Source organism: Phaseolus vulgaris, chromosome 8 (genome assembly GCF_051622355.1).
Source record: "Phaseolus vulgaris cultivar YP4 chromosome 8, ASM5162235v1, whole genome shotgun sequence".
In the NCBI taxonomy this organism is placed as follows: Eukaryota; Viridiplantae; Streptophyta; class Magnoliopsida; order Fabales; family Fabaceae; genus Phaseolus; species Phaseolus vulgaris.
Genome location: NC_143505.1, coordinates 60596011 through 60619138, shown reverse-complemented (window position 1 = coordinate 60619138; position 23128 = coordinate 60596011). Strand labels below are relative to the sequence as shown.

The following is a 23128-nucleotide window of genomic DNA, read 5'->3' as shown; positions in this document are numbered from 1 at the left end:
TAATTTAAAATAAAAATCGTTATTTTAAAATAAACGTGATAGTGAATTTTATTCGATTTTTTTTTCTTTTTCATAAAATTCATTTTTTTCCTACACTACTAATTTTATTTCTCTTCCATAATATTCACTATTTTCATACATATCTCAACTTTTCATATTTATCTCAACCTTTAAATTTATTTATTTTTGTCCAGTTTATTAAAGGGAAATTCGAGAGTAACACATGAAGGAGGAGGAGGATGTGTGAATCTCATAAAGAGGATAATTAGAGGCATAATTAATTTTGTTACCAGTGAGGCACTTAGTGAATATTTAATGTAAAACACAATTAATTATATATATAAATATATATTAAATATTAAATTATCATTTAGGTTCAATATTATCATAAAATATGTTTTTATTAAACATTTTTATTTAAATAAAAATTATGTAATTATTAAAAACGAAATTGAAACTAAGTGATTCCTTAATAAATATAAACCTGGTTAATCCAGTTTAAGTATAACGATTTTGGTTTTCATAATTCGAATACCGAATCAAAGTGTTAATCTCTATCGGTATAACAATAATTTATAATATTAATATATAATTTATATTATCTTCACTCATTATAGGAATATCTAATATACTTTTTGGAACTATTTTATACTGAAATATAAAAATAAGAAAATATCATTAAAATAAAAAATACTAATCCTTTAGTTAAAATATCAACTCTCGATTTCTTTTTATCAAACAACTACTTAAACTCAACTTTCATTGAGAATGAAAATAGAGTATTATTTAAAAAGTCAACTTAAAAAATATTAAAGAAAATCCCCTTAAAAAGTCAACTGAACCAAAATAGCCGTTCATAGCAATCCTATAAATTTTAAAATATTAAACGTCAGGTTTAATTTCTGACTAATTATTACTTAAAATTATCTATTAATTAGTTGTATATATATAATATATTTTTTAAGCATTATAACAAAAAACCGACGTTGTTTCTTCCCCACTGTCACTAGCTGGATTGTGTAAAAAGACAGTGACGTCAAGAATCCGATCCAATCCCAACCCTCTCTTCAAAACTATTTAAGCAGAATCATTCATATTCATATTCATTCATATTCTTATTGTTTATCTGCGAACACATTCACACAACAACACAATTCCATTTTCTCTCTCTCTCTCTCCCAAAACCCTCGCCAATGGAAACTAAGAAGCTTCAGCTTCGCTTCTCGCTCGGCCGCCAATCCTCCCTCGCGCCGGAGCGCGACGGTGCGGAGGACGTGTCGGAGGCGCTGGATCCGACGGTTCGGTTGATGTATCTGGCCAACGAAGGAGACTTGGTCGGGATTGAGGAGCTGTTGGACGCGGGGAGCGACGTCAATTTCACCGACATTGACGGCCGCACTGCGCTCCACGTCGCCGCCTGCCAAGGCCGCACCGACGTTGTTGACCTGCTGCTACTACGTGGAGCCGACGTTGATCCGCGAGACCGCTGGGGCAGCACCGTAATTTCACTTCCTTCCTCTTTTGTTATTCGTCTTGTACACTCGCTGTCACTGATTTTTGGATTGGATTGGATTGTTTCAGCCGCTAGCTGATGCAATGTACTACAAAAACCACGACGTCGTGAGGCTTTTGGAGAAGCACGGTGCAAAACCTCCGGTCTGTCTCTTCTTTTCCTTTCCTTCTTGTTGTTAGATTTAAAACAGTTTACGTTATTCGTCTGGAGAGTTTAGTTGAGACGCACTTTTTTACTGGAAAAATTATCTTCGGATAGACTTTTAAGATAGTTATTATAAAAGTGAAACATAATTAACATGCATATCTGTCTTGGTGACTGGATAACAATAGAAAAGTTTAAACTGTTCAGTGAAGTCCGAATCCTTAATTAAAAGACAAGAGCATAGTGAGAGAATTTAAATAATGAAAATGTGGACATCGGGTTTTGATAGTGGAGATTTTCGCCGGAGAGAATATCAGTGGAAATCCCAGTCTTAAAGGATTCATTCCTCGTCTGAGTATATTTTATTTCAGCTCCAAGGGGTCTTGCAGCCAAGCTTTTTGAAGAGAAATCAGTATATGTTCTGACAGTGTATAAACTCCTAAATACGATTCGGTTGACTTACATTAAAGGTTTATACTGATTTCTTATTGCTTGGCAGCGTAAGTTTTATTATACTGATAACTCCTTTTAGAATAGTTGGTTTATGACATCACATTGCGATGACAAACTTCTTTTTTATTGTAGATAACTCCCATGCATGTGGAGAATGCTCGAGAAGTCCCAGAGTATGAGATTGATCCTTCTGAACTTGATTTTACTAATAGTGTTTGCATAACAAAGGTAAGGTTTCAAGTTTCCTTCTCGCTGCATTTAATTGTGTCTTGTAACTGGATTTATCCTTTTGCCTTTTGACATAATTTCTTAAGTCAATATACCTTAGCTTATTTTGTGTTTCATCATTTATATTGAATATTTTAGGGAACTTTCCGGATTGCTTTATGGCGTGGAACTGAGGTTGCAGTCAAGACACTTGGAGAGGAAGTGTTCACCGATGATGATAAAGTGTGGGTTGGTCTACTTATTCATGTCAATTGGATCATTCAGTTATCACTTTTTAATCTCACCATGGATTTTGTTTGTTGGTGTCTGTTTATCAGAAAGGCATTTCATGATGAGCTTACATTACTTGAGAAAATAAGGCATCCAAATGTAGTTCAGTTTTTGGGTGCTGTAACCCAAAGTACCCCAATGATGATCGTCACAGAATATCTACCCCAGGTTAGTTTTGGTCATACAATGGCCATAAGGAAGGTTTTTTCTCATAAATATTTTGCTCATGGTGTTTATGAACAAATTATATTGATTAGTTGGCTAATGGTTATCTTATATATCAGTGAGCTGAATACAATGTGGTCAGAAATTTATCATTATGGATAGTCTTCCGAAACAAAGTGACAATGTAGTTTCAATTGGACTACTCAAAATCCAATATTATGTAGGAGTGCACAAATAATCAATAATACTTAAGAACTTAATATGATAAAAAATTTACCCTGGGACTGATATTAATTGCGACGTGCATGGGTTATTTGCATTGGCCAGACATGATTTGGCCTCTAAAGTAAGGAGGTGTGTAAAGTGTAGAAGTTGGGGATTATCTACGGTTTATTGAAAGTCAATGTAATTCAAGTTGATGATGAATAGATAGTCACTTTCTTACTTTAATTATCTTCTCACTTTAGAGGCACTGAATCCAGTCTGACAAATGTGCTCCTGTTCGGTCTAGAAAGTTAAAAGTATCTACACTGAAAGATCTTATGTAATGATAAGAGATACCTGTTTTGACCTAGTACTGATAACTGTTGATTTAGATTTTCATTTCTCCTTATATGAGATTCTACTTCATGTTAGTGAAACAGTGAAAAAAATGAGATGTGTACATAATTAGGTATCTCCTATACTTATGTACGTACGTGTGGCTAATTATACCATGTATCTTGTATAAATGTAATATCTAACAATTTGGAATGAACTATCATCTCTCCAGGGGGATCTTCATGCCTACATTAAGCGGAAAGGTGCATTAAAACCAGTAACAGCTGTAAAATTTGCACTTGATATTGCTAGGTCAGTCAAGAGCTTTCATATCATGCGTGCATCACCTGCTCTCAGTTGGTTCTTGAGGAAACAAGCTTTCCTGGTTATTTTATTTTTGAAGAGTTCAATATTAAATGAAAAATTTCTCCTATATTAAAAAAATGCATTTGAATATTTGTGATCAGTGCAATACGTTTTATTTTCAGGGGTATGAACTATTTGCACGAACATAAACCAGAAGCCATTATACACCGAGATCTTGAGCCTTCGTATGTTTTATGCTCTCCTACCCTGTCTAGTTGATTTTATTATTCTTCCACCATGTGTATGAAGTGTCATGCATTTTTCAGTAGAAGCATGCATTTTTCATTCATTCCTTGAATGATCGAATTGAAACTGTTTAAAGTTTCTTCATTGTACTTGAGTAAGACAACAGAAATATTTTGCGGGATGATTCTGGGCATCTGAAAGTTGCAGACTTTGGAGTTAGCAAGTTGCTTAAAGTTACTAAAACAGTCAAAGAAGACAGACCTATGACAAGCCTCGATACATCATGTAGGTTTTCTTCTACAGTGGAGTCCTGTAATGTCTATCGTTAATCATGTTCTGCATAAAACCAATATTGTAAACTTGTGTTTATTCTATAAGGAAAAAAGAAATGCCCGTCTACTCAGTGACTAATAAAGATCTAGGGCTCGGTTTTACTAATTTGAATTTATTAATTAATTTATACGTATCGCCATCTCTTTACTTTATAATTCAATTCGTTTTGATCCTATTGTGATTGGTTCTGATTTTCATGGATTCAATTGATGAATTTATTCAACTCTGTAACAGGGCGATATGTTGCACCAGAAGTCTATAGAAATGAGGAATACGACACAAAAGTGGATGTGTTTTCTTTTGCTCTGATATTACAGGAGGTAAAATCATTATCGCTCACCTTTGGATGCAGTCCCCCCCCCCCCCCTCCTTATTTTAGAGCTTTTTAGTCCTGGAAAATAATGCTTTTATAGGTGTATCATTTGTTGCTGTGCCTCCTATGTTGCTTTCATCATTCAAATTCCTTCAGTGTTGTCACAGCATATTCAATTTTAGATATTTGGTGGTGTCTGTCTTTTACTCTTTCACTTATCAAGTATACTATAGGATGAGTTCATGGACAGCTCAAGCACTCGTGACTCTTGAGAGCTCTGCGTATTTTGGCCCTCAGATCTACCTCAAGATATGTATATAATCGTGACATGCAATGTTTTATTGCATGTTTTATGGTTGATCTAACAGACAAGTTAAGTTCTAGAGATTTGAGCTATCCACGATTGACTTGTAAAAATATAAAAAAAATTATACATTTATATCATGATCATCTTGGTAAGATGCCATGCCTAATAGTTTTCTGTTGTACCAATATGCTTGGTTCTTGTACTTTTTATGTGAATACAAAATATTCATTTTCTCCAACTGTTTTACTGATAAACTTCAGAATACAGTTATTTTATTTGTGGATCATGGGCAATTTGTAATCTAGAATATAAATGACTGCGAACAGTGGGTTCTTATGTAGAGATGCCCAGCAAAATACTGACCAGAACTTCTGTGGTTTTCTGTTCCTGTAGATGATTGAAGGTTGTCCACCGTTCTATGCAAAGCCAGAAAACGAAGTTCCAAAAGCGTATGTTGAAAATGAGCGGCCACCATTTAGTGCATTGCCAAAGCTTTATGCTCATGGACTAAAACAGTGAGAATTTTAAATACATTTTATTGGCAGCAGATTTGAATGTTTAGTTTCAAAACCTACCAAAAGTAGGAGAATAAAGGAATAAGTTTTTTACATTCAGGAAATCTGATTTGTCCATAGGTTAATTGAGGAATGCTGGGATGAAAAACCACACAGAAGACCAACATTTAGGCAAATAATTGGTAGATTGGAAGAAATCAACAACCATCTTATTCAAAAGAGGCGCTGGAAGGTATCCCTTTTTCGTGCAAACATTTATTTGATCAGTTTTAGACCTAGTTGTGGTAGTATAATTTTGACATGATAGTAACTTTTGACACTAAAACTTATCAGAATGTGAGGAAGTTCAGCTTCAAAGACTTTTCCTGTATCATTGGATATTAGCAATGAGCATCTGTGATTTAGTAGCCAGTATGGTATGGGCACCATTAAAAATGATTGATGTCAATATTGTGGCTAGGTTTTAATTTATTCCTCTGCATTTACCATTAATCCCCTTAAAGAAGAGTGGAGAATGGAGAGTAAGATCATGGATTCAAATTGTACATTTATTAATATCACCTTTTCAATAGTTTATACTAACGTTATTTTGCTAGAGAGTGAAATATGCATTGAATAGGATATTTCCTTCAAAAGAATAAATTAGGAAACATGTTCAATACAAATGAGGTCTTTAAGCGGAGTTTGAGAACAACCAAGTTAAGCAAAAAAATAAAGGAAACTATGAAATGTTTAAAACCTGCCCAAAAAGATGACTAATAGTATTTGGCTGATCCTTTCCTATTTTTCCATCCCGAGGAATACCCATTCTGGAGAATTTATTTTTGGTTCATAATCTTTTGGAGATGGTTTCCATCGTATGATTCCAATAGTCCACGGTCTTTTCTTGGGCTTCATGCAGCATTCATAATCAAAAAAGATAAATAGTATGCATTTCTTAACTGCTGTCTGACTGTTTTTTACCCATCTGGCTAGTGGAATGCCCTTGTCAAAAGTGTGGATATTGTTCGATATGGTTATTTCTGATTCTTTATTTTACAAGGTTTGATATTTTCTTTGTTATGATATACAGATTGGAGCTCCTGGATGCATCCGGCACCTGGAGGCCCTATTTAGGGGTAATCGCACAAGTCCAAGTAGCCGATCATCTCGCTCCACGGCCAGATAAATATTTCCAATCCACAACCAACTATTATTTTCATCACACTTTCAACAAAAAAACAAAATCATATACTTGCATTGCATCCATTTCATATGGCCTTTTGTAAATAACTTGCTCTCCACGTCTGGTTGAATAAAAATGAAGAATGCGACATGTCCTTCTGTAATTTTGTCCAAAGTTATTCTTTCTATCTTGTACACAACAATAAATTGTTGCAATGATTTGGCCAACTCCTACAACGATTGTAAGGGATACAAGTGGTTGGAGGATACAAGTTCTGATAAAGTCCAATAGAAGCAAAAACTTTTGTTAGATTGATGTTAGGTGCAAGAACCTTCAACTCTCAAAGTAGCAAGCATGATGTATGGTTTACTATAGAAGCTTGACATTGTTAATATTAATTTTTTTTTATAAATACTAGATGTGTGTTATTTAAATGCATGTAGTTCCCTGCATATTTAAAACATGTTTATATATATTTACGTTAGTTTATTTTGTTAGACCTTGAGGTGTTCAATTTTTATGTTGTTTCACTTTCCTTACTTGTAGTAGTCTAGTATAATTAAATATGTAAATATTAGTTTCCATTAATATTTAGATGTTTTTTAAACACTGATATTTAATTGATTATATATATATAAATAACTGAGACCAAGTAGACTTGTAATTGAACATTTATAAACATTGAATTAGGATTCAAAATGTATATTTACAAATATTTATACAATTGAGTATGAGATTTCATCACTTTATTTTAAACTACATTCATTCGATATATTTATACTTTTTTTCATTTATTTTGTTCTATCCAGAGCTTGAAATTGTTTGCAAAAAAGAATTAAAGTTGGGATTACGTATATCATAAGTGAGTGAGAGATTGATAATCACTCTTAAGAAAATGTATTGAATTGACAACTTATTTAAGATTTGGCAACGTAAAATACCCTAAACCTGAAAAGACGAACAAGTTGATATCCAAAACACAATATCTGAATTAAGGGTGTGTTTTGATTGGGGGAATTTGAGAGATGAGATTTGAAATGATTTGAGAGGAAAGTGAGGTAGTTTGGATTGAGACATGTTAGAGTATATTTCTAAAGAAAGTTTATTGAAATTTGTAATTTAAGTGATATTGTGAAAGATTTTTAAATTTTTTTAAAATGTATTAAATATAAGTTTACAAATTTGATAATTAATAATTTTTTAAAAAATTATAAAATAATTTAATATAAAAGAATTTAGAAATATATATTAGAATTAAAATAAATTTAAATAAAAAATAATATTAAATTTAATAAAAATACGTATTAATAATTAAAATTAATATTTTATTTATTATTTATTTTATTATAATATACAAATTAATATTAATAATTAACAAAAAAAATTATAAATGTAATATATATATTAAGATATAATTTACATATATAATCAGTATGTAATTTATTAATTTTTTAAAATAAAAATAAAATATAAATTCACCTTTCTCCCCAAATCTCTTCATGAAGGAAGAAAGAGTTTTAAACCAAAAAAATTGTCTCATTTTTCATGTTTTTATGCTTTTATTTTTTTTTTCCAACTTTCTTACATCTAGAAACAAACAGTCCTAAAGAACTTTCTCTCCAAATTAGCAAAATAAATTTGGGAGACAAAGTAAGATTAGTTCTAGAAAGCAAGTGAATTTGAAATACAAAGGATAACATTTGAAATATAAAACCCTTTTGAAGGAAGTGAATTTGAAAAGTGTAAACCAACCACAAATTAATAAAGAAAAAAACTCAGTATGCATCACTCTCATTTAACCTGTAATTGGACAAAGAAAAGAAACATACACCAATACAATTAAATATATTTTATTTAATATAAAAATAAAAAGTCAAAGTTTCTTCTCTATTTTTATTTTTAAATTCAATAAATTATAAATTTTTTTCTTAAGTACTTGAAAGAAGTTATTTATATTCTATCCTAATACTATTATGTTAATTCTTTAAAGTTATCCCGTAGTGTTTTTAGATTACTGTGTTCATTACCTTATTTTCTATCATAACAACTTATATATTTTCTATGGTGATATATTTTGTTAATACAAAAAGTAAAAAAACTTAATACACGTAATTTTTTAATATTTTATATATTTCAACTTTACACACACCTGAAAAGTAATATTTGTCAGAGTTAACGTGAGATATACTCGAGCCAAAAACTATTTAATTCAAAGAAGAAGAAAAACTATAGTTACTAAAAATAACTTTACTTAAGGCACAAACTATTGAATTTAAAGATGTGACCTTTTAAGTCAAGAATCATCCCCACACTATGCATTTATAAGTTTTAAAAAAAAACTTAAATTATATATAAAATTACATGTCTTAGTATCAGAAGGAGGTTATTACAATTAAATTTTAATAAATACATAATTAAATAATATTATTTTTGAAGTGAACAGAAAAGAAAAAGTTTGGACAGAAATATTAGAAGACATAATATACCAAGATTTATTTTTAACTACCCTTCCTTTTTTTTGTCTCCACTTGTAATAGTTGGAAGAAACTTTGTTGAATAGAAAGGACATTGATTCTGTTCCTTGTCTTTCGGGCACATTTTCTTCCTAGTTTTGATGAAGACTTTTTCTCCAAAGGATCAAAACACAAACATTCTCTCTTTCTCTTTCTCTTTCTCAGCCCAGACAAATTTCCATTCCAATCCCAACTCCATCACCAATTCAGCTTCACATTGCCGTCAAACCATGTCCATACTCATGACAACTACTTTATCTTCCCTATTGAATTTTGATATATTGCGTTGAATTATTCGACCAATATGCCATTGCTTCTCCAAAGGGTCATCTACAGTTCCGTTCATTCCCCGCACAGCAATCCAAGGTGAGGAGGGACCACGTATGAAATCAGATACCACCATGAAGAATTTGCTTTCTTTCTTTTGAGGCAGAAAATGGGGGTCTAAAAGTTTATTCCTTTTCAAAAATTGTGAGAAGATGACGCATTTCCATCGTTCTTTAAGATCACAATCAGTAACCACAGAGCATCCTCTGCCTAGCAAAGTTGCACAAAGCACCGTGACATGTTTCTACCAAGCCAATGTGACGGGCTATTGGAGGAATGTATCCGTGTTGTGGTGCAAAAATCTGATGAACCATTCCTTGCACGTCACGGTTGATAGCGTAGGAGGTGAGGTGCAATATAGTTGCAAGATTGACGTGAAGCCTTGGCACTTTTGGAGCAAAAAAGGGTACAAAACCATTGAGGTTGATGGCAACCAGATTGATCTGTATTGGGATCTCCGGTCGGCTAAATTCTCCGGCTCACCGGAGCCGTGCAGCGACTTCTACGTAGCCTTGGTGTCTGATGAAGAGGTTGTGTTGTTGTTGGGAGACTACAAGAAGAAGGCTTACAAGAGAACAAAATCTAGACCTGCCCTTGTTGATGCTATGTTGTTGGTGAAGAAAGAAAACGTGTTTGCCAAGAAAAGCTTCTCAACGAAGGCCCGGTTTGATGAGAATAGAAAAGATAGTGAGATTGTTGTTGAGAGCTCAACTGGGGGTCCTAATGACCCTGAGATGTGGGTTATCATAGATGGGATTGTGTTGATCAATGTGAAGAACTTGCAGTGGAAGTTCAGGGGGAACCAAACTGTGATGGTTAACAAGCAACCTGTGCAAGTGTTTTGGGATGTGCATGATTGGTTGTTTAGTGGATCTGGTTCAGGGCCTGGCCTTTTCATCTTCAAGCCAGGTCCTCCAGAACCCGAGAGTGAGAAAGAAGGAAGTGTGATGGAGGGTTGTGAGAGTGATGATGATGGCAGTGTTGGATATTATTCAACTATGAATATTGCTGCCATTGAGTTCTGTCTGGTTCTCTATGCCTACAAAATTGAGTAATAGAGAAGAGATAGTTGAGGGCAAAGAGTAGCAAGGTTGTAAAGTTAGTTGTATTTTTGTGGTGGATCTATTACCTCTACTGTGAAGCCAATGTTGCTTATGCAAACTAATTGGTAGATCTGGTTATTTGAATCAGAATAGTGATTCATATTTGCAGGATTTTTTTTGAAGAGAATATCTATTTTAATGATGTAGTGCAATGAGGGATAGATGAATTCTTATAATAACCCAAGTTTTGATTATATCAATGTGACTCCATTATTCTCTTTTTCCAAATTGAATTTCATAAGGATCCTCTTCCATTTTCTTATCACATCAACAACATTTTCTAAATTTGAAAATTTTGTAGTTTATGTTACTATTGATTTTGAATGCAACATTTCTCTACATAGAATGGTAGATACTATACTACCTTATGAATCACATTTCCCTTTATATCATGCATAATCCAACATTAAAAATGTGAACTATAGCAATCAACTCAACCATTACTCTCTCACAGAAAGCATGAATTGGAGAGTATTACCATTTACAATTTGAAGCAGTGGTATTATTAAGCTCAAAATTTGAAGAAATAGGCAGAACAGGAAAGGGAGGAACAATTAAGCAGACAGAAAATTGGGTGTTGATTATTCAAGCTTTTCAAAAGAGGAAAGAATATTTTTCACTATTTCTAGCTATGCTAGACCAGAAAGGGAGAATGTAAGATAAGAGTGAATGAAGTGACAAAAACACAAGAAGCAAGAGTGATGTGAAGGGATCATATCAAATAGTGTTGGTTTGAAAACTTCAATTGATAGCACCAACAATAGACACTCTGGTAAAAGCTTTTGATGGATACTTCTTTAATTATGTTGAGTTTGGTAGCACTTAAACAATTTAAACCTTTTTTCATCAAAGGCCTAATATGAATAGAATCTATATCACAAGGGCACCAAATTTACAATTATATAGAGGCCAATCTGGCATAAACCAAAACTGACAAGATGTTGACAATTCTGAACAAACAATGAACAAAATTTTATGAATGAATATGATTAGGTACAGAGACAAATTTATAGCTGTCATCATCTTCAATGCCAAACATTGTATGCTTTTTCTTTTCCCTTTTAGGGAAATCTGCAGAATGGTGAGAAGGAAGAGAAGGATGATCAGAATTGGTTTCATCTCTAAAACCTTTGCGGATTTCCCACAGAACCTCTGCACAATTCTTCATAGGTGGCCGTGATTGTTTCAAAGGCGCAACGCATTGAAAAGCTAGCTTGAGAACCTGTTTTACTGCCTTGACGGAGGCTGGATTTCTTCTCAGCCTAGGGTCCATGGCAAATACAGCATCCCCTTGTTTCAGCATCTTCATTACCTGCATACATGCAAATTATGTCGTTTAATCTTGTGCATGCGACTAGATATTAAACTCCGCAATGTGCTATTAGACCATTACAAGAAAATCATTAAATAGAAATCAATCTTGGGACCAAAAATAATTAGTTGCTATATGGACTAAATTAGAGACCATTTTAGACACTAAACAAATTATTGGTTTCTAAATTAGTTTTGATTATTGATATATAATTTTTAAATTGGTATCTAATTAGCTACCAAAATTTTAACTACCAATTCTTTAGATTCCAAATATCAAACTTCTTCTGGGTCAAGAGAGCCATTGAAAGAAAGATATCCACGCCTGGTAGGCAAATTCAATTATCTCACTATCACTAGACCCGATATCACTTTTCAGTTAGTGTGGTAAGTCAATTTCTAAATGCCCCTTCTGATAGTTAGTGTGGTAAGTCAATTTCTAAATGTCCCTTCTGATAGCCATTGGGATGTTTTCACACATGCATAAAAAAAGCTTTGGGACAAGGATTATAGTATGAAGACAAAGACAATACTAAAATGTTTTGACACTATTCCTCGATGCATTAAGAAACACTTTGTGGGACAAGGATTATAGTATGAAGACAAAGGCAATACTAAAATCACTCGTTACTCTGATGTGGACTGGACAGGATAGCTATCAGATACAAGATCCACTTTTGGTTACTGTGTTCTTATCGGAGAAAATCTAATCTCATGGAGAAGAAAAACAAAACAAAACATAGTCTTTAGATCCAATGCACAAGCAAAATGTCGTGCTATGGCAGCAACTACTTGTGAGCTTACTTAACTTTGGCAACTACTACAACAACTAAAAATTGGGAACATCCATGAAACAAAGCTAATTTGTGACAATCAAGCTGCACTTCACATTGCATCAAACCCAATCTTCCATGAAGAACCAAATTCATAGAGATTGATTGTCACTTTGTTAGAGAAAAGGTGTTCTACAGAGAAATTACAACTGATTTTTTCAATATAGTGACCAGTTGACTGATGTGTTCACCAAGCCCATATATACCCTCGAGTTAAGTACATTTGTTACAAATTTGGTACATACGATATATATACTCCAGTTTGAAAGGAGCTACATGATTTAGAAAATTATTGATCCCTGATTATTAAGAAGAATTTAATGTATTTGATCATGTAATTAATATAAATACATACTGAGTGGTCTACATTCAACACACAACATCAAATAATTCTTTCTGATAGACTTATAAGATAATTTTGTTATATCTCTAATCAAGGTGAGATGATGATGAAATTGTAATCTACATAACTAATTATTCTCACAAAAATTACCAAACCACTTGGAAACATGATCAAAGCTGACCCTGTTTAGCATGGAAGAATGTAAGGATCTAACTCCAACACTCTTTTCAGCAAAAATGTTTATATATGATATCTTCCATACAGATATTCTTTAAACAGAGAAACTGAAATTGACTTCCCTTGCTAGCAATTAGATTTATTTTTCTATGATCATGGAATTTATTCACTGTGCACTTCAAATATAAGAAGTTTTGAGAGCTGGGCTAGGCAAGAAAAGTAAGTAAGAAGAATATTGCACTTATGTGTGCATATCTTTTACAATAAAAAAATTAACATAAAAGTACAACAGTTAGCACAAGGTTAAGAATAAAATGGCCTTATGTACAAAACGAAATCATAAAAGCATATGTCTTTATTAATTATTATAGATGATAACTTCATTTTCAAGGTAAATAGTAACAATAAGTTAGCATCTCCTATTTTTTTCTCACATATACAATGACAGATGGTATCTTAGTAGAAATAGAGAGCATAGTGATAAATTTCAACCAAATAATGTGTGATGCTAGTAGCATTTCTCATACAGAGAATTAGGTATTTCTCTCTCAAGCTACAAGATACATCCTTTCTCTTATTTATTATTTAGGCAAAGTGTCTTGTTTCTTCAACCTACTAACCTAACTAATTAATGGGTATGATACACCCTTTTAATTTGAGGGTGTTGCTGGTCAAAAATTCACTTCTTGCTTTCAGAATTTTGATTGAAATTTTGTTTGACATTCATAAGCAGATGAAACAGTTACTGCTTACTCCAAAGTAATGTGGTAATTTACTCTTAAGTTGAGATTTTGGAAAACTGATATACTTACCCATCTGATTGTCACTCTTTCATCAAGGGGTCTCTTTGGTTCTATTGGATGTCTTCCTGTGACCATTTCAACAAGCAATACACCAAAGGAATAAACATCACTTTTTTCAGTGAGTTGATATGTTCTAAGATACTCAGGATCCATGTATCCAGCTGTTCCTTTAACTTGAGTTGAAATATGAGTTGCTGTAGGATCATCAGACAACCGTGCAAAACCAAAATCTGCCACTTTGGCCTTTAGGTTCTCAGTGATTAAGATGTTTGATGCTTTGATGTCTCTATGGATAATTGGATTATCTGTATTATTAATCAATACAAGACATAGTAAGGTTACTTTAACAGATGTTATACATCACAGTTATACAGAATTCAAATATGTTGTAACAGATTTGTTCCTTTCTAATTTAGTTCTATGGACATACCTGTGTACATATGAAGGTAAGTTATTGCATGAGCTACATCAATTGCTATGTCTAGACGCTCCCCAATTTCTAATCCTTCTCCCCGAATCCCTGCAATAATAATTCACTACTTTTAGGTCACCACTGTAATATATAATAAAGCAACTGCATTAGAGTATTGCATTATTGAACAATGAATAATATATAGACTGCATGATTCTACTTTGATTTTTTTTTTATCAGCAATAAAATTATATATATAAGGATCACTTCAAGGGTAGTCCAACCCTTATACAGAATAACAGACACAAACATTCTAAAACTCTAAAAAAGGCCATCGATAAGAGACTAACAAACCAACTAAACCTTTGGCAAGTACCACCCCCAACTCAAGAAACACCACCCCACCAACCTAAAACGAAAACAAACGAAGCTACAACGAGCGTAAACTTGCCAAAGGGGCAAGACACCAATCTGAATAGGAAAAGCAAGTAGAGAACAAATGAAGATTCTACTTTGGTAGATGACTGAATAAACCGGACTTACCATCAAGGTGTTCTCGAAGGTTACCATTACCAACATATTCAACAACAATGATCTTCTCATTTCCATGTTCCAAGTATCCATACAATCTCACAAGATTCCTATGCTCAATTTGAGACAAGGTGTATATTTCATTCTTGAACTCATGTAAGTGATTGTGTATTACTTCCTGCAAGAAAATTCACTACATTAGGCTCATATCACATAAATCCCGAAAGCACAAAAGGAATAACAAAATTTGTAAAACATAGCAATCTAATAACCTGTTCTTGTAAGAATTATAGTATCTGATGAACATGTTTCACTTTCATCATCTACAGCACAATTAAGCCAATTCTAGAGATAGGAAACAGTCAAATATGAACATTGATGTACCTTCTTGGCACGCTTTACGGCAACTATGGATCCATCATTTAGCTTTCCCTTGTAGACAGTTCCAAAGCCACCTTGTCCAATTTCATTATTTGGAGAGAATTTTGCAGTTGACTTGAAAATTTCTTCAAAGGAGAAGTTGCCAATTCCAAGTTGTCCACTTGCAGTGCTAGATGAAGCGTAGGAATAAGAAAACTTCCATTTTGATGAATTCTTGGTGTTACTCTCCGAAGATAAATCAGTTGATGCTGCAAATCATGGCACATCTCAATTTAAGAAAATCTCACCAAAAAGAATTCTACAAAAAAGCATTATGTCACCTCATGCTGAAGTGACTTGGCATTTGCCACAAAAGCTTCCCATGATCTGAACCCCAGTTAACAAAAAAGGTTGATCTTGAGCAAAATCACCCAAAAACCAAAACATTTACTATTTTCATCATACTTACATGATGCCACACCTCTGACTTTCGATGTATTTTTTCTGTCATCATTTCCAACAGCATAAGGGGCTGATTTTCTTTTGCCATGGAGAAACAATGAAACAATTTGTGCACATTTCTTCACAGCATTCTTGAAAGATTTCAGTGCAGAACTGGTCCTAGGATTGTGCTTCTCTGCATCATTGACTCTGGCAAGAGATTGGAGATTAGCATTCTGTTTCCTTTGGCTAGATTGATGAAATTTGGGAGATGGTGGTTTCTTCATTTAGAGATGGCAGAACTGTTCAAACACCAGATCATTTCTTGTGTCTAAAATACAAAAGAGAAGGTCTCATATGCATTGTCTTCATCTGTTACTTTCTCTGCTCTTAATTTATTTGTCTCAGACCATTTCTTCATTCTCTTTTGTATCAGTCCAATGAACACAACTTGCCACCTGTGGTAGGTTTGCCTTCACAAGTTGGCACTTTGAAAGTCAAAGTCATACAAACATTCTACCAATCATCCAAAGCTCAAAATAATCACAATAATCATAAACTACTATTTTAGGTTTTGAAAATGTGAGAACTTTACATAATAATCTTTGAAATTGAAAATTTGTCAAAAAAAATCCCAAAATTAAAATACTATGACTTTGATATTAATTAAATAAACTTATTCATAGAGAGAAAATTAAAATGGTAATTTGATTATTTATTAAAAAGAAAACTAGGTCAATGGTGTTGTTTTTGTGTGATACCGGGTCAATTGCTGAATTATAAATCGTGGCCGGCCTCAGCACCCCACGTAGAATTTCGACCAATGGCATTGCTCCACGTCACCCTTTACTTTTCCAACATTTTTTTTTTATTTTTTGAAGATAAGAAATTATTTTGTTTCAATATATTGGGTCCGACACACTTCTTAAATGGGTGTCCGTCTTGGATACACGTATCAGATATTATCCCTAGTATGATACTTATAAGTTTTAGTGAAGTGTTCAATTCAAAAAATATTTGTTGGATTTCTAACCAATTATAACACAATTTTAAAAAAATTAAAATATTTTAATTTTCTAAAAACTCAAATGTATTGTATAAATTTTTTTATAATTATAAAAATAAAAACTAAATTCTTTTAAACCAGTCATCAGAAATATTTTTTAACTAAAAAAAAACTGAAACACATAACATAAATTTTTATTATCAATTTATATAATTCATAATTATATAATATATAAATTTTTGTTTTCATAGATTTTAAAAATTATACTTATTTATTATGCTATCCATCTCAATGTCTATATTACATAGGTTCCAATAAGTTTTTTTTAAAAATAAAATAGTTTTATTAAGAAAGATGGGCTTAATAGAAAATCGAATGTCTTTATTTTTTATTTACCGGTTTATATATATTTTTAATTTCCACGTGAATACTTTATAAAGGACTATAATGTTTGTTTTCTTGACACTAGTAATACTCAAGATATAAATTTAATACTTATATTTATAAAAAAATTATTTTATTTCATAAGATATCTCAGTTAAAATATGTTGAACTGACATAAAATTTAGAATTTAAATTATACGAAAAATTACCTTTTTCTTAAGAAAAATAACAAATAAATAAATAAATCATTAATTAAAGTGTGAGTCTTGTATTAAATTATTTTATTAGAAAAAAAAGTGGACAGAGGTCTTAAATGTGATATGATAGGTGAGACCGACAAAAAATTAATTAAAATCTGACGTAATAACTTTTGTAATAATGATAAAATTAAAGAAAATTACATGTCATAAGAATAAAAAAAAATATTTTGATTATATTAATAACTAAATAAAAAAGTTAATTAACATCAGTTTGTTTGGAAATAATGATAATTTAAGGTATATGTTATATTTATTGGAACTCGCATGATATTATGTTGTTTATAGTTTTACCTGCTCAAGTTAGAAACCTTTTATACGTAAATATTTTCACATATTTTCGATTTAGATTTTAAAGTGAAAAAAAAGGATAAAATAAAATAATTAAAAAAAAGCAAAAAAATGTTATGTGAAACATCATATTCAATAGTATTGAGATTAAACTTTTTCAATCCAAACTCTTTTTCTGTTATATTAATTACCTTTATATATCAATTTTAATCTATTTATGTTATGGACTAATATAAGTAACTATTGATTCCTTCAACAATTAACTTCTAAGTTTTCACATTAATATTCTTTCAATTAACAAGAGAACTTCCATTAAGATTAACAATATCAAAGTCAATGGATAATTCAATTTACAACAAATAATATTTTCATCTTCAAGGTTCAAATTATAATTTTTCAAACACTAGATTGAATAAAAAAAATAAAAATAATTAGATATATTATAATGTTTTTTGTGAGAGACTGAGATAATATTACTTGTCGGTTGAATAATTGATTTTTCTCCGTTTAATTAAATGTTTTCTCCTTTAATTTTATTTTATAGTGTCGAGTTTCAGTTTCGATCAGGATGGGAGTGTACCTACAAATATTTTTTGACGTTCAAATAAGTATTTAAATATATATATATAAATAAATAAATAAATGTGTGGGTCAATATGAATTATTGTTATTGTGTGTGGTTTGCAAATCAAACTTTGACATCAAACTTTCAATCACTAATTCATTGCACATGTTCTACTATTTTCCATCCAATAATCTTTAGTATAATTTTATAATATTCCTCTTTCATATCATGGGGTTCTTTATATTTTTCTCAAAAACATATGTTTTTATTAAAAAAAAATATGTTGTTTTTCTAAGGTGGAAATAGTGAGATTTCCATAAATCTGAGATTAAATTTTGAAATATGAGTAACTTGTAGTTTCTTAATTACTCACAATAAAAATTACTCTTCGTTGTATTTGATTTTTAATTGCGTATATTTTAATTTAGGTTTATTACAATTTAATTTTTATTATAAATATTATGTTTAAATTGTTACTTTCCTATAACTTTAACTACGATATAATTTTAAAATTATATATAGTATTATTATAATTTACAATGATATAAAAAAATTGTGATGCACAATACACAAACTAAAATGAAAAACTTATAATATTTTCAGCATTGCCTTTGTATTTCCAAAATTAATATTATGTTAAAAAAAACTTTTACTTTCTCTATGCAAAACAACTATAGTTTTAGCTTTTAATAAAATTAACTAAGGTTCTCAAATTTTAAATGCAATGAAATTATTTTATGTTTAATTTATCTAAATACACTATGTTAATTTTATTTGTACATAATAATAGAAGTAATTCATTTTTAGATTGTAATTTATATCTATATATATAAAAAATTATTTTATTTTATACATTCCAGTCATCTGAGCAGTTAAATAACCAGCAATTTTTATTATTAGCTATTTGAGTTTGGAAATTGATTTTAAAACTAATATTTCTTCTTTATTTTTAAAACTAATATCTATTGTGGAATTTATTTTTGCATATCATCTTCTTTGCTTTTTTTCTGGTTCTTCTTTTCTTTTAGTATTTTGTCATGTTTCTCCCAATTAGATATTCTTTAATAAAGAAGAAGGTATTTTTATTGATTGTGAGATCTTAATTTATTTTTATTGATACTATCATTAACCTAAATATTAAGACAGGAAAATTTTCTTCATTGAAGTACTTCCTTCACAACAACAAAATTTAATCTGTCTGCTTAAATAATTACATGCAATATGCTTCAATAATAAATTTTATAAAAAATATGTTTTAACAACTCTCTTTTTTCTTTTCTTTTTTTCTAACAACTCTTACTTTATATACAATTGCTTAATAATGTTATTATAATAATATAACATTTAAAAATTATCAGGTTAATCTAAATATTAAAAAATTATTTTAATATATAACGTACTATCTCTAATTTGCGGGAACAAACACGCTTTCATGCCTATGCATTTGTATTTTTTATTTTTATCATTACAATACATGTGACACCATTAAGCAATAAACCAAAAATTCATCATTGATTATTCAATCAACATTAATCATGAAAATATTATATACAAAAGAAGAAGAAATAATGAAATATGTTTATCTTTTCTTTGACTTGCAGAGAGACTTAGTCAAATCGTTCTATCATTTACAACTTCCCTTGTTCATCTTCACTTTTATCCCATCAAACACCTTCGTTTTCTATTTTCATATTTAAAGAATGAAAAGTTGTAATTTCCTTCCAAAACCACGAAACCAACAAGTGTTGTTTTTCAATTATAAAGTAAAAAATGCAAATGCAATGTCTCAATTTACTTTCCTGTTTTGCATTACTTTGTTATTGGCGGTTTACTATCACTTTTATAATTTTCTTTTTAATTCATTCACTAGTCTTTTCTTCCTATTTTGTTATTGACTATTCTTTCTACATATACTAGATCTACTTAAGTGCTCTTTATTGTCCAAGACAACTTTATCAAAAAAAATCTTCGTAAAGAAACCAATCCTAGAAAACTCAAGTTTTAGTATTTCTTTCGCTGGATACCTAGTACTCTCCAAATCAAAGTGAAAATAGTTGTGAGAAAATCAAATAGGAAGATATTGTATGTTGAGAGGGAGAAGATTTTGCAAACTTCCTTTTTAATATTCTCACTTTATCTTTGGAAGGAGTAGTGCGATTGTTGAAAATATATTCTTTTATGGGAAGTGAAATTGTAATTGAAGTTTGTGACTAGATGGAGGGAAATGACTAGACAAAAGGAGTTGCGGACACCATCACAAAAATAGGTAATTCTCTGTAATTATCGATTATTGTGATGGTGCTTGCAATTCCTTTTGTTAAGTCATTCTTTTCCATTTAGTCAAAAACTTCAATTACAATTCCATTCCCCATAAAAGAATATGTTTTCAATAATCGCATTACTCCTCTCAAAGGAAAAGTGAGAATACTAAAGAGGAAGTTTGCAAAATCTTCTGCCCCTCAGCATACTATATCTTTCTATTTGATTTTCTCACAACAATCTTCACTTTGATTTGGAGAGTATTAGGTATCCAGCGAAAGGAATAGAAAAACTTGAGTCCTCGAGAATTGGTTTGTTTATGAAGTGAAAATTTGATAAAGTTGTCTTGGATAATAAAGAGCACTTAAGTAGATAGTAGATATAGTATATGTAGAAAGAACAGTCAATAACATAAAATAAAATAAGAGGAAAAGATTAGTGAATGAATTAAAAATAAAATTATAAAAGTGATAGTAAACTGTCAATAACAAAGTAATGCAAAACAAGAAATAAAAATTAATTTTTCTCTTGATATGATTAATATTATTATTAATATTATTGTTGTTATTAACATAATATTAACATTAGTAGAAACACATATTCACATTTTTTATTTTTATCATTACAATACATGGGACAAACAAATTTATTCTTAATTCTTCAATCAACATTAATCATAAAAAAATATTATATAAAAAAAAGTAAATAATAAAATATGCTTATCTTTTTTTTGTCTTGGATTCACATAGACTTAGTCAAAACATTCCTATCATTTACCACCAGTGAACACCACTTCTCTTTCATATTCGTCGTCACCACCTTATTCTTAACCATTTCAATCAAATCCAAAAACAAATATAATCACGATTTTATTTAAATTTGTAAAATTGTTTTAAAAAACATTATCCTTTTCTTCCTCTTGTTGAATCCTTCTTGCTCTTCTAGTCACATATTTTAATCACAATTTTATAAGAAAAATGTCAAATTACAATTTCACAAATTAAAATGCATATAAAGATAATTACCGATTGTTATGACGATGTGTGCAACTTCTTTTGTTATCATTTTCTTTCATCTAGTACAATTTCATTAGATAAATTAAGATTTCACACAAAGATTAATAAAACATAAAAAGAAAAAAAAAGAGAATAAAAGTATGTTTTTACATAAAAAAAAAAACAAATTTAAAAAATTAAAGTAAAATATTAAAAAAAATGAAAAGTAGAGTTAATGCAAAAATTTATACATAATGAAAATATTTAGATATAACAGATATTAAAGACTAATTTCTTTAATTAATTTGAAAACTATTCCTACATATTTCAAATAAAAATTGTTTCCAATTTTTACCTAATGCATTTAAAAACTTTGAAAATCTTTTAAAATTTTAAATTTTTTAGAATTTAAAAGTGTTTTAAGATGGTTTTACGGTTTAAAAATTTGAAATTTTAAAACCTTTAAAAAAAATAAAATAGTTCAATGCCCATAATAATAAAATTAAATACTGCTATATAGATAAAAATAAAATAAATTATTAAGAGAATTTAAATAGATGATTATTATATTCATATAAAGATGATCTTTATTTATATATAGAGATAGATGATGGGGAAAACAACATGATTTGATTTCAATCCAAACAATTTTCTTCAACACTTCCAAGAAAACAAATCTATGAAAACTGTTTATAATAAATAAACTCTTCAGAACAAGAATCAATCAGCAAACTTTTTCACATTAGTGAGAGTTTAAAGCAAGAAAATTGAAAAAATCGCATAACAAAACAACCAAACTCCATAATTCAGCAAATTTGTTCTAATTCAACTGATTAGTTTGCAATTAAAAAGAGAATCAGAATAACATGAGAAACTTGATTACATCATCCCTATGAAGCATACATCACCATTGCAGATATCACAGATTCCTTACATTTACAACGAAAGCGAACAAGACAGAATCCAAGCCAATAGGCCCAAGAACCTAATCCCTTAACCTCCGAATCCATAGAGAGTCCTTCCCTGCCTCTTGAGCGCGTAAACGACATCCATGGCCGTCACAGTCTTCCTCCTCGCGTGCTCCGTGTACGTCACCGCATCACGAATCACGTTCTCCAGAAAGATCTTGAGAACTCCGCGAGTCTCTTCGTAGATCAACCCACTGATTCTCTTCACGCCGCCTCTCCTCGCCAACCTCCGAATAGCGGGCTTCGTGATGCCCTGGATGTTGTCGCGGAGCACCTTGCGATGCCTCTTCGCGCCTCCCTTTCCCAAACCCTTGCCTCCCTTTCCACGACCCGACATTGTTCAGTTGAAATTCGAATTGGGATTTTCTGAAGAACTGAGAAATTAGGGATTTCGATTGATGAAAACCGTGGGGGAGGGAACGTGGTATTTATTTGGAGCGGGAAGAGTGCGGGTATGAATCGCGAGTTTTTTTTTTGCATCGTGGCCGTTCGTGTTTTTTTAATCGACGGCTTGTGTTTGTGATCCGTGGCAAGGTGTGGGAATCGTTGTGGACCATTGATGGTTATGCTTGGACGGTTGGATTGGCTTGTGGAAAGACTCTATGGATCGCTCTAGCTGCTTTACTTTACCGTCTTTTAGTAGTGTAGTTCACAATTAACAAATAGATAAATTATTGGAATAGATGTTGAGATTAAATTTTTATATAAATATAGTTTATGCCCTCCACTGTTAAATTTTTGAATTTGTTTT

At 31.0% G+C, this 23128-nt stretch overlaps 4 protein-coding genes across 10 annotated transcripts; 2 read left to right on the top strand and 2 right to left on the bottom strand.

Moving 5' to 3' along the window:
- The first annotated feature begins 971 nt into the window (after positions 1 to 971).
- Positions 972 to 6932, top strand: LOC137823777 (serine/threonine-protein kinase 12). 7 transcript variants are annotated; one of them, XR_016514708.1, is made up of 12 exons: positions 972 to 1499; positions 1582 to 1656; positions 2243 to 2338; positions 2477 to 2562; positions 2656 to 2776; positions 3546 to 3625; positions 3802 to 3864; positions 4073 to 4150; positions 4433 to 4518; positions 5212 to 5333; positions 5454 to 5565; positions 6406 to 6932. XR_016514708.1 is itself a non-coding variant. In XM_068629043.2 (12 exons), the coding sequence occupies exons 1-12, from the start codon at positions 1194 to 1196 to the stop codon at positions 6499 to 6501; spliced, it is 1362 nt and encodes a 453-aa protein (XP_068485144.1). In that variant the 5' UTR covers positions 972 to 1193; the 3' UTR covers positions 6502 to 6932. The 7 variants fall into 7 exon arrangements, 2 of the variants coding, with proteins under 2 accessions (XP_068485144.1, XP_090149850.1); XR_011083161.2 differs by having other exon boundaries at positions 4032 to 4150; positions 5434 to 5565; XR_016514705.1 differs by having other exon boundaries at positions 4025 to 4150.
- Positions 6933 to 9356: 2424 nt separating this feature from the next.
- On the top strand, positions 9357 to 10628 carry LOC137823778 (uncharacterized). Its single transcript, XM_068629044.2, has one exon. The coding sequence runs from the start codon at positions 9491 to 9493 to the stop codon at positions 10391 to 10393; it is 903 nt and encodes a 300-aa protein (XP_068485145.1). The 5' UTR covers positions 9357 to 9490; the 3' UTR covers positions 10394 to 10628.
- Positions 10629 to 11202: 574 nt separating this feature from the next.
- On the bottom strand, positions 11203 to 16188 carry LOC137825986 (calmodulin-binding receptor-like cytoplasmic kinase 2). The gene is made up of 6 exons (XM_068631813.2): positions 15681 to 16188; positions 15236 to 15480; positions 14864 to 15029; positions 14339 to 14428; positions 13918 to 14213; positions 11203 to 11753 (listed from the first exon to the last, which is right to left on the bottom strand). Exons 1-6 carry the CDS (start codon positions 15937 to 15939, stop codon positions 11415 to 11417), a joined length of 1395 nt encoding a protein of 464 aa, XP_068487914.1. The 5' UTR covers positions 15940 to 16188; the 3' UTR covers positions 11203 to 11414.
- A 6002-nt stretch (positions 16189 to 22190) lies between these two features.
- On the bottom strand, positions 22191 to 22794 carry LOC137826115 (histone H4). Its single transcript, XM_068631974.2, has one exon. The coding sequence runs from the start codon at positions 22712 to 22714 to the stop codon at positions 22403 to 22405; it is 312 nt and encodes a 103-aa protein (XP_068488075.1). The 5' UTR covers positions 22715 to 22794; the 3' UTR covers positions 22191 to 22402.
- Between the last annotated feature and the right edge of the window lie 334 nt (positions 22795 to 23128).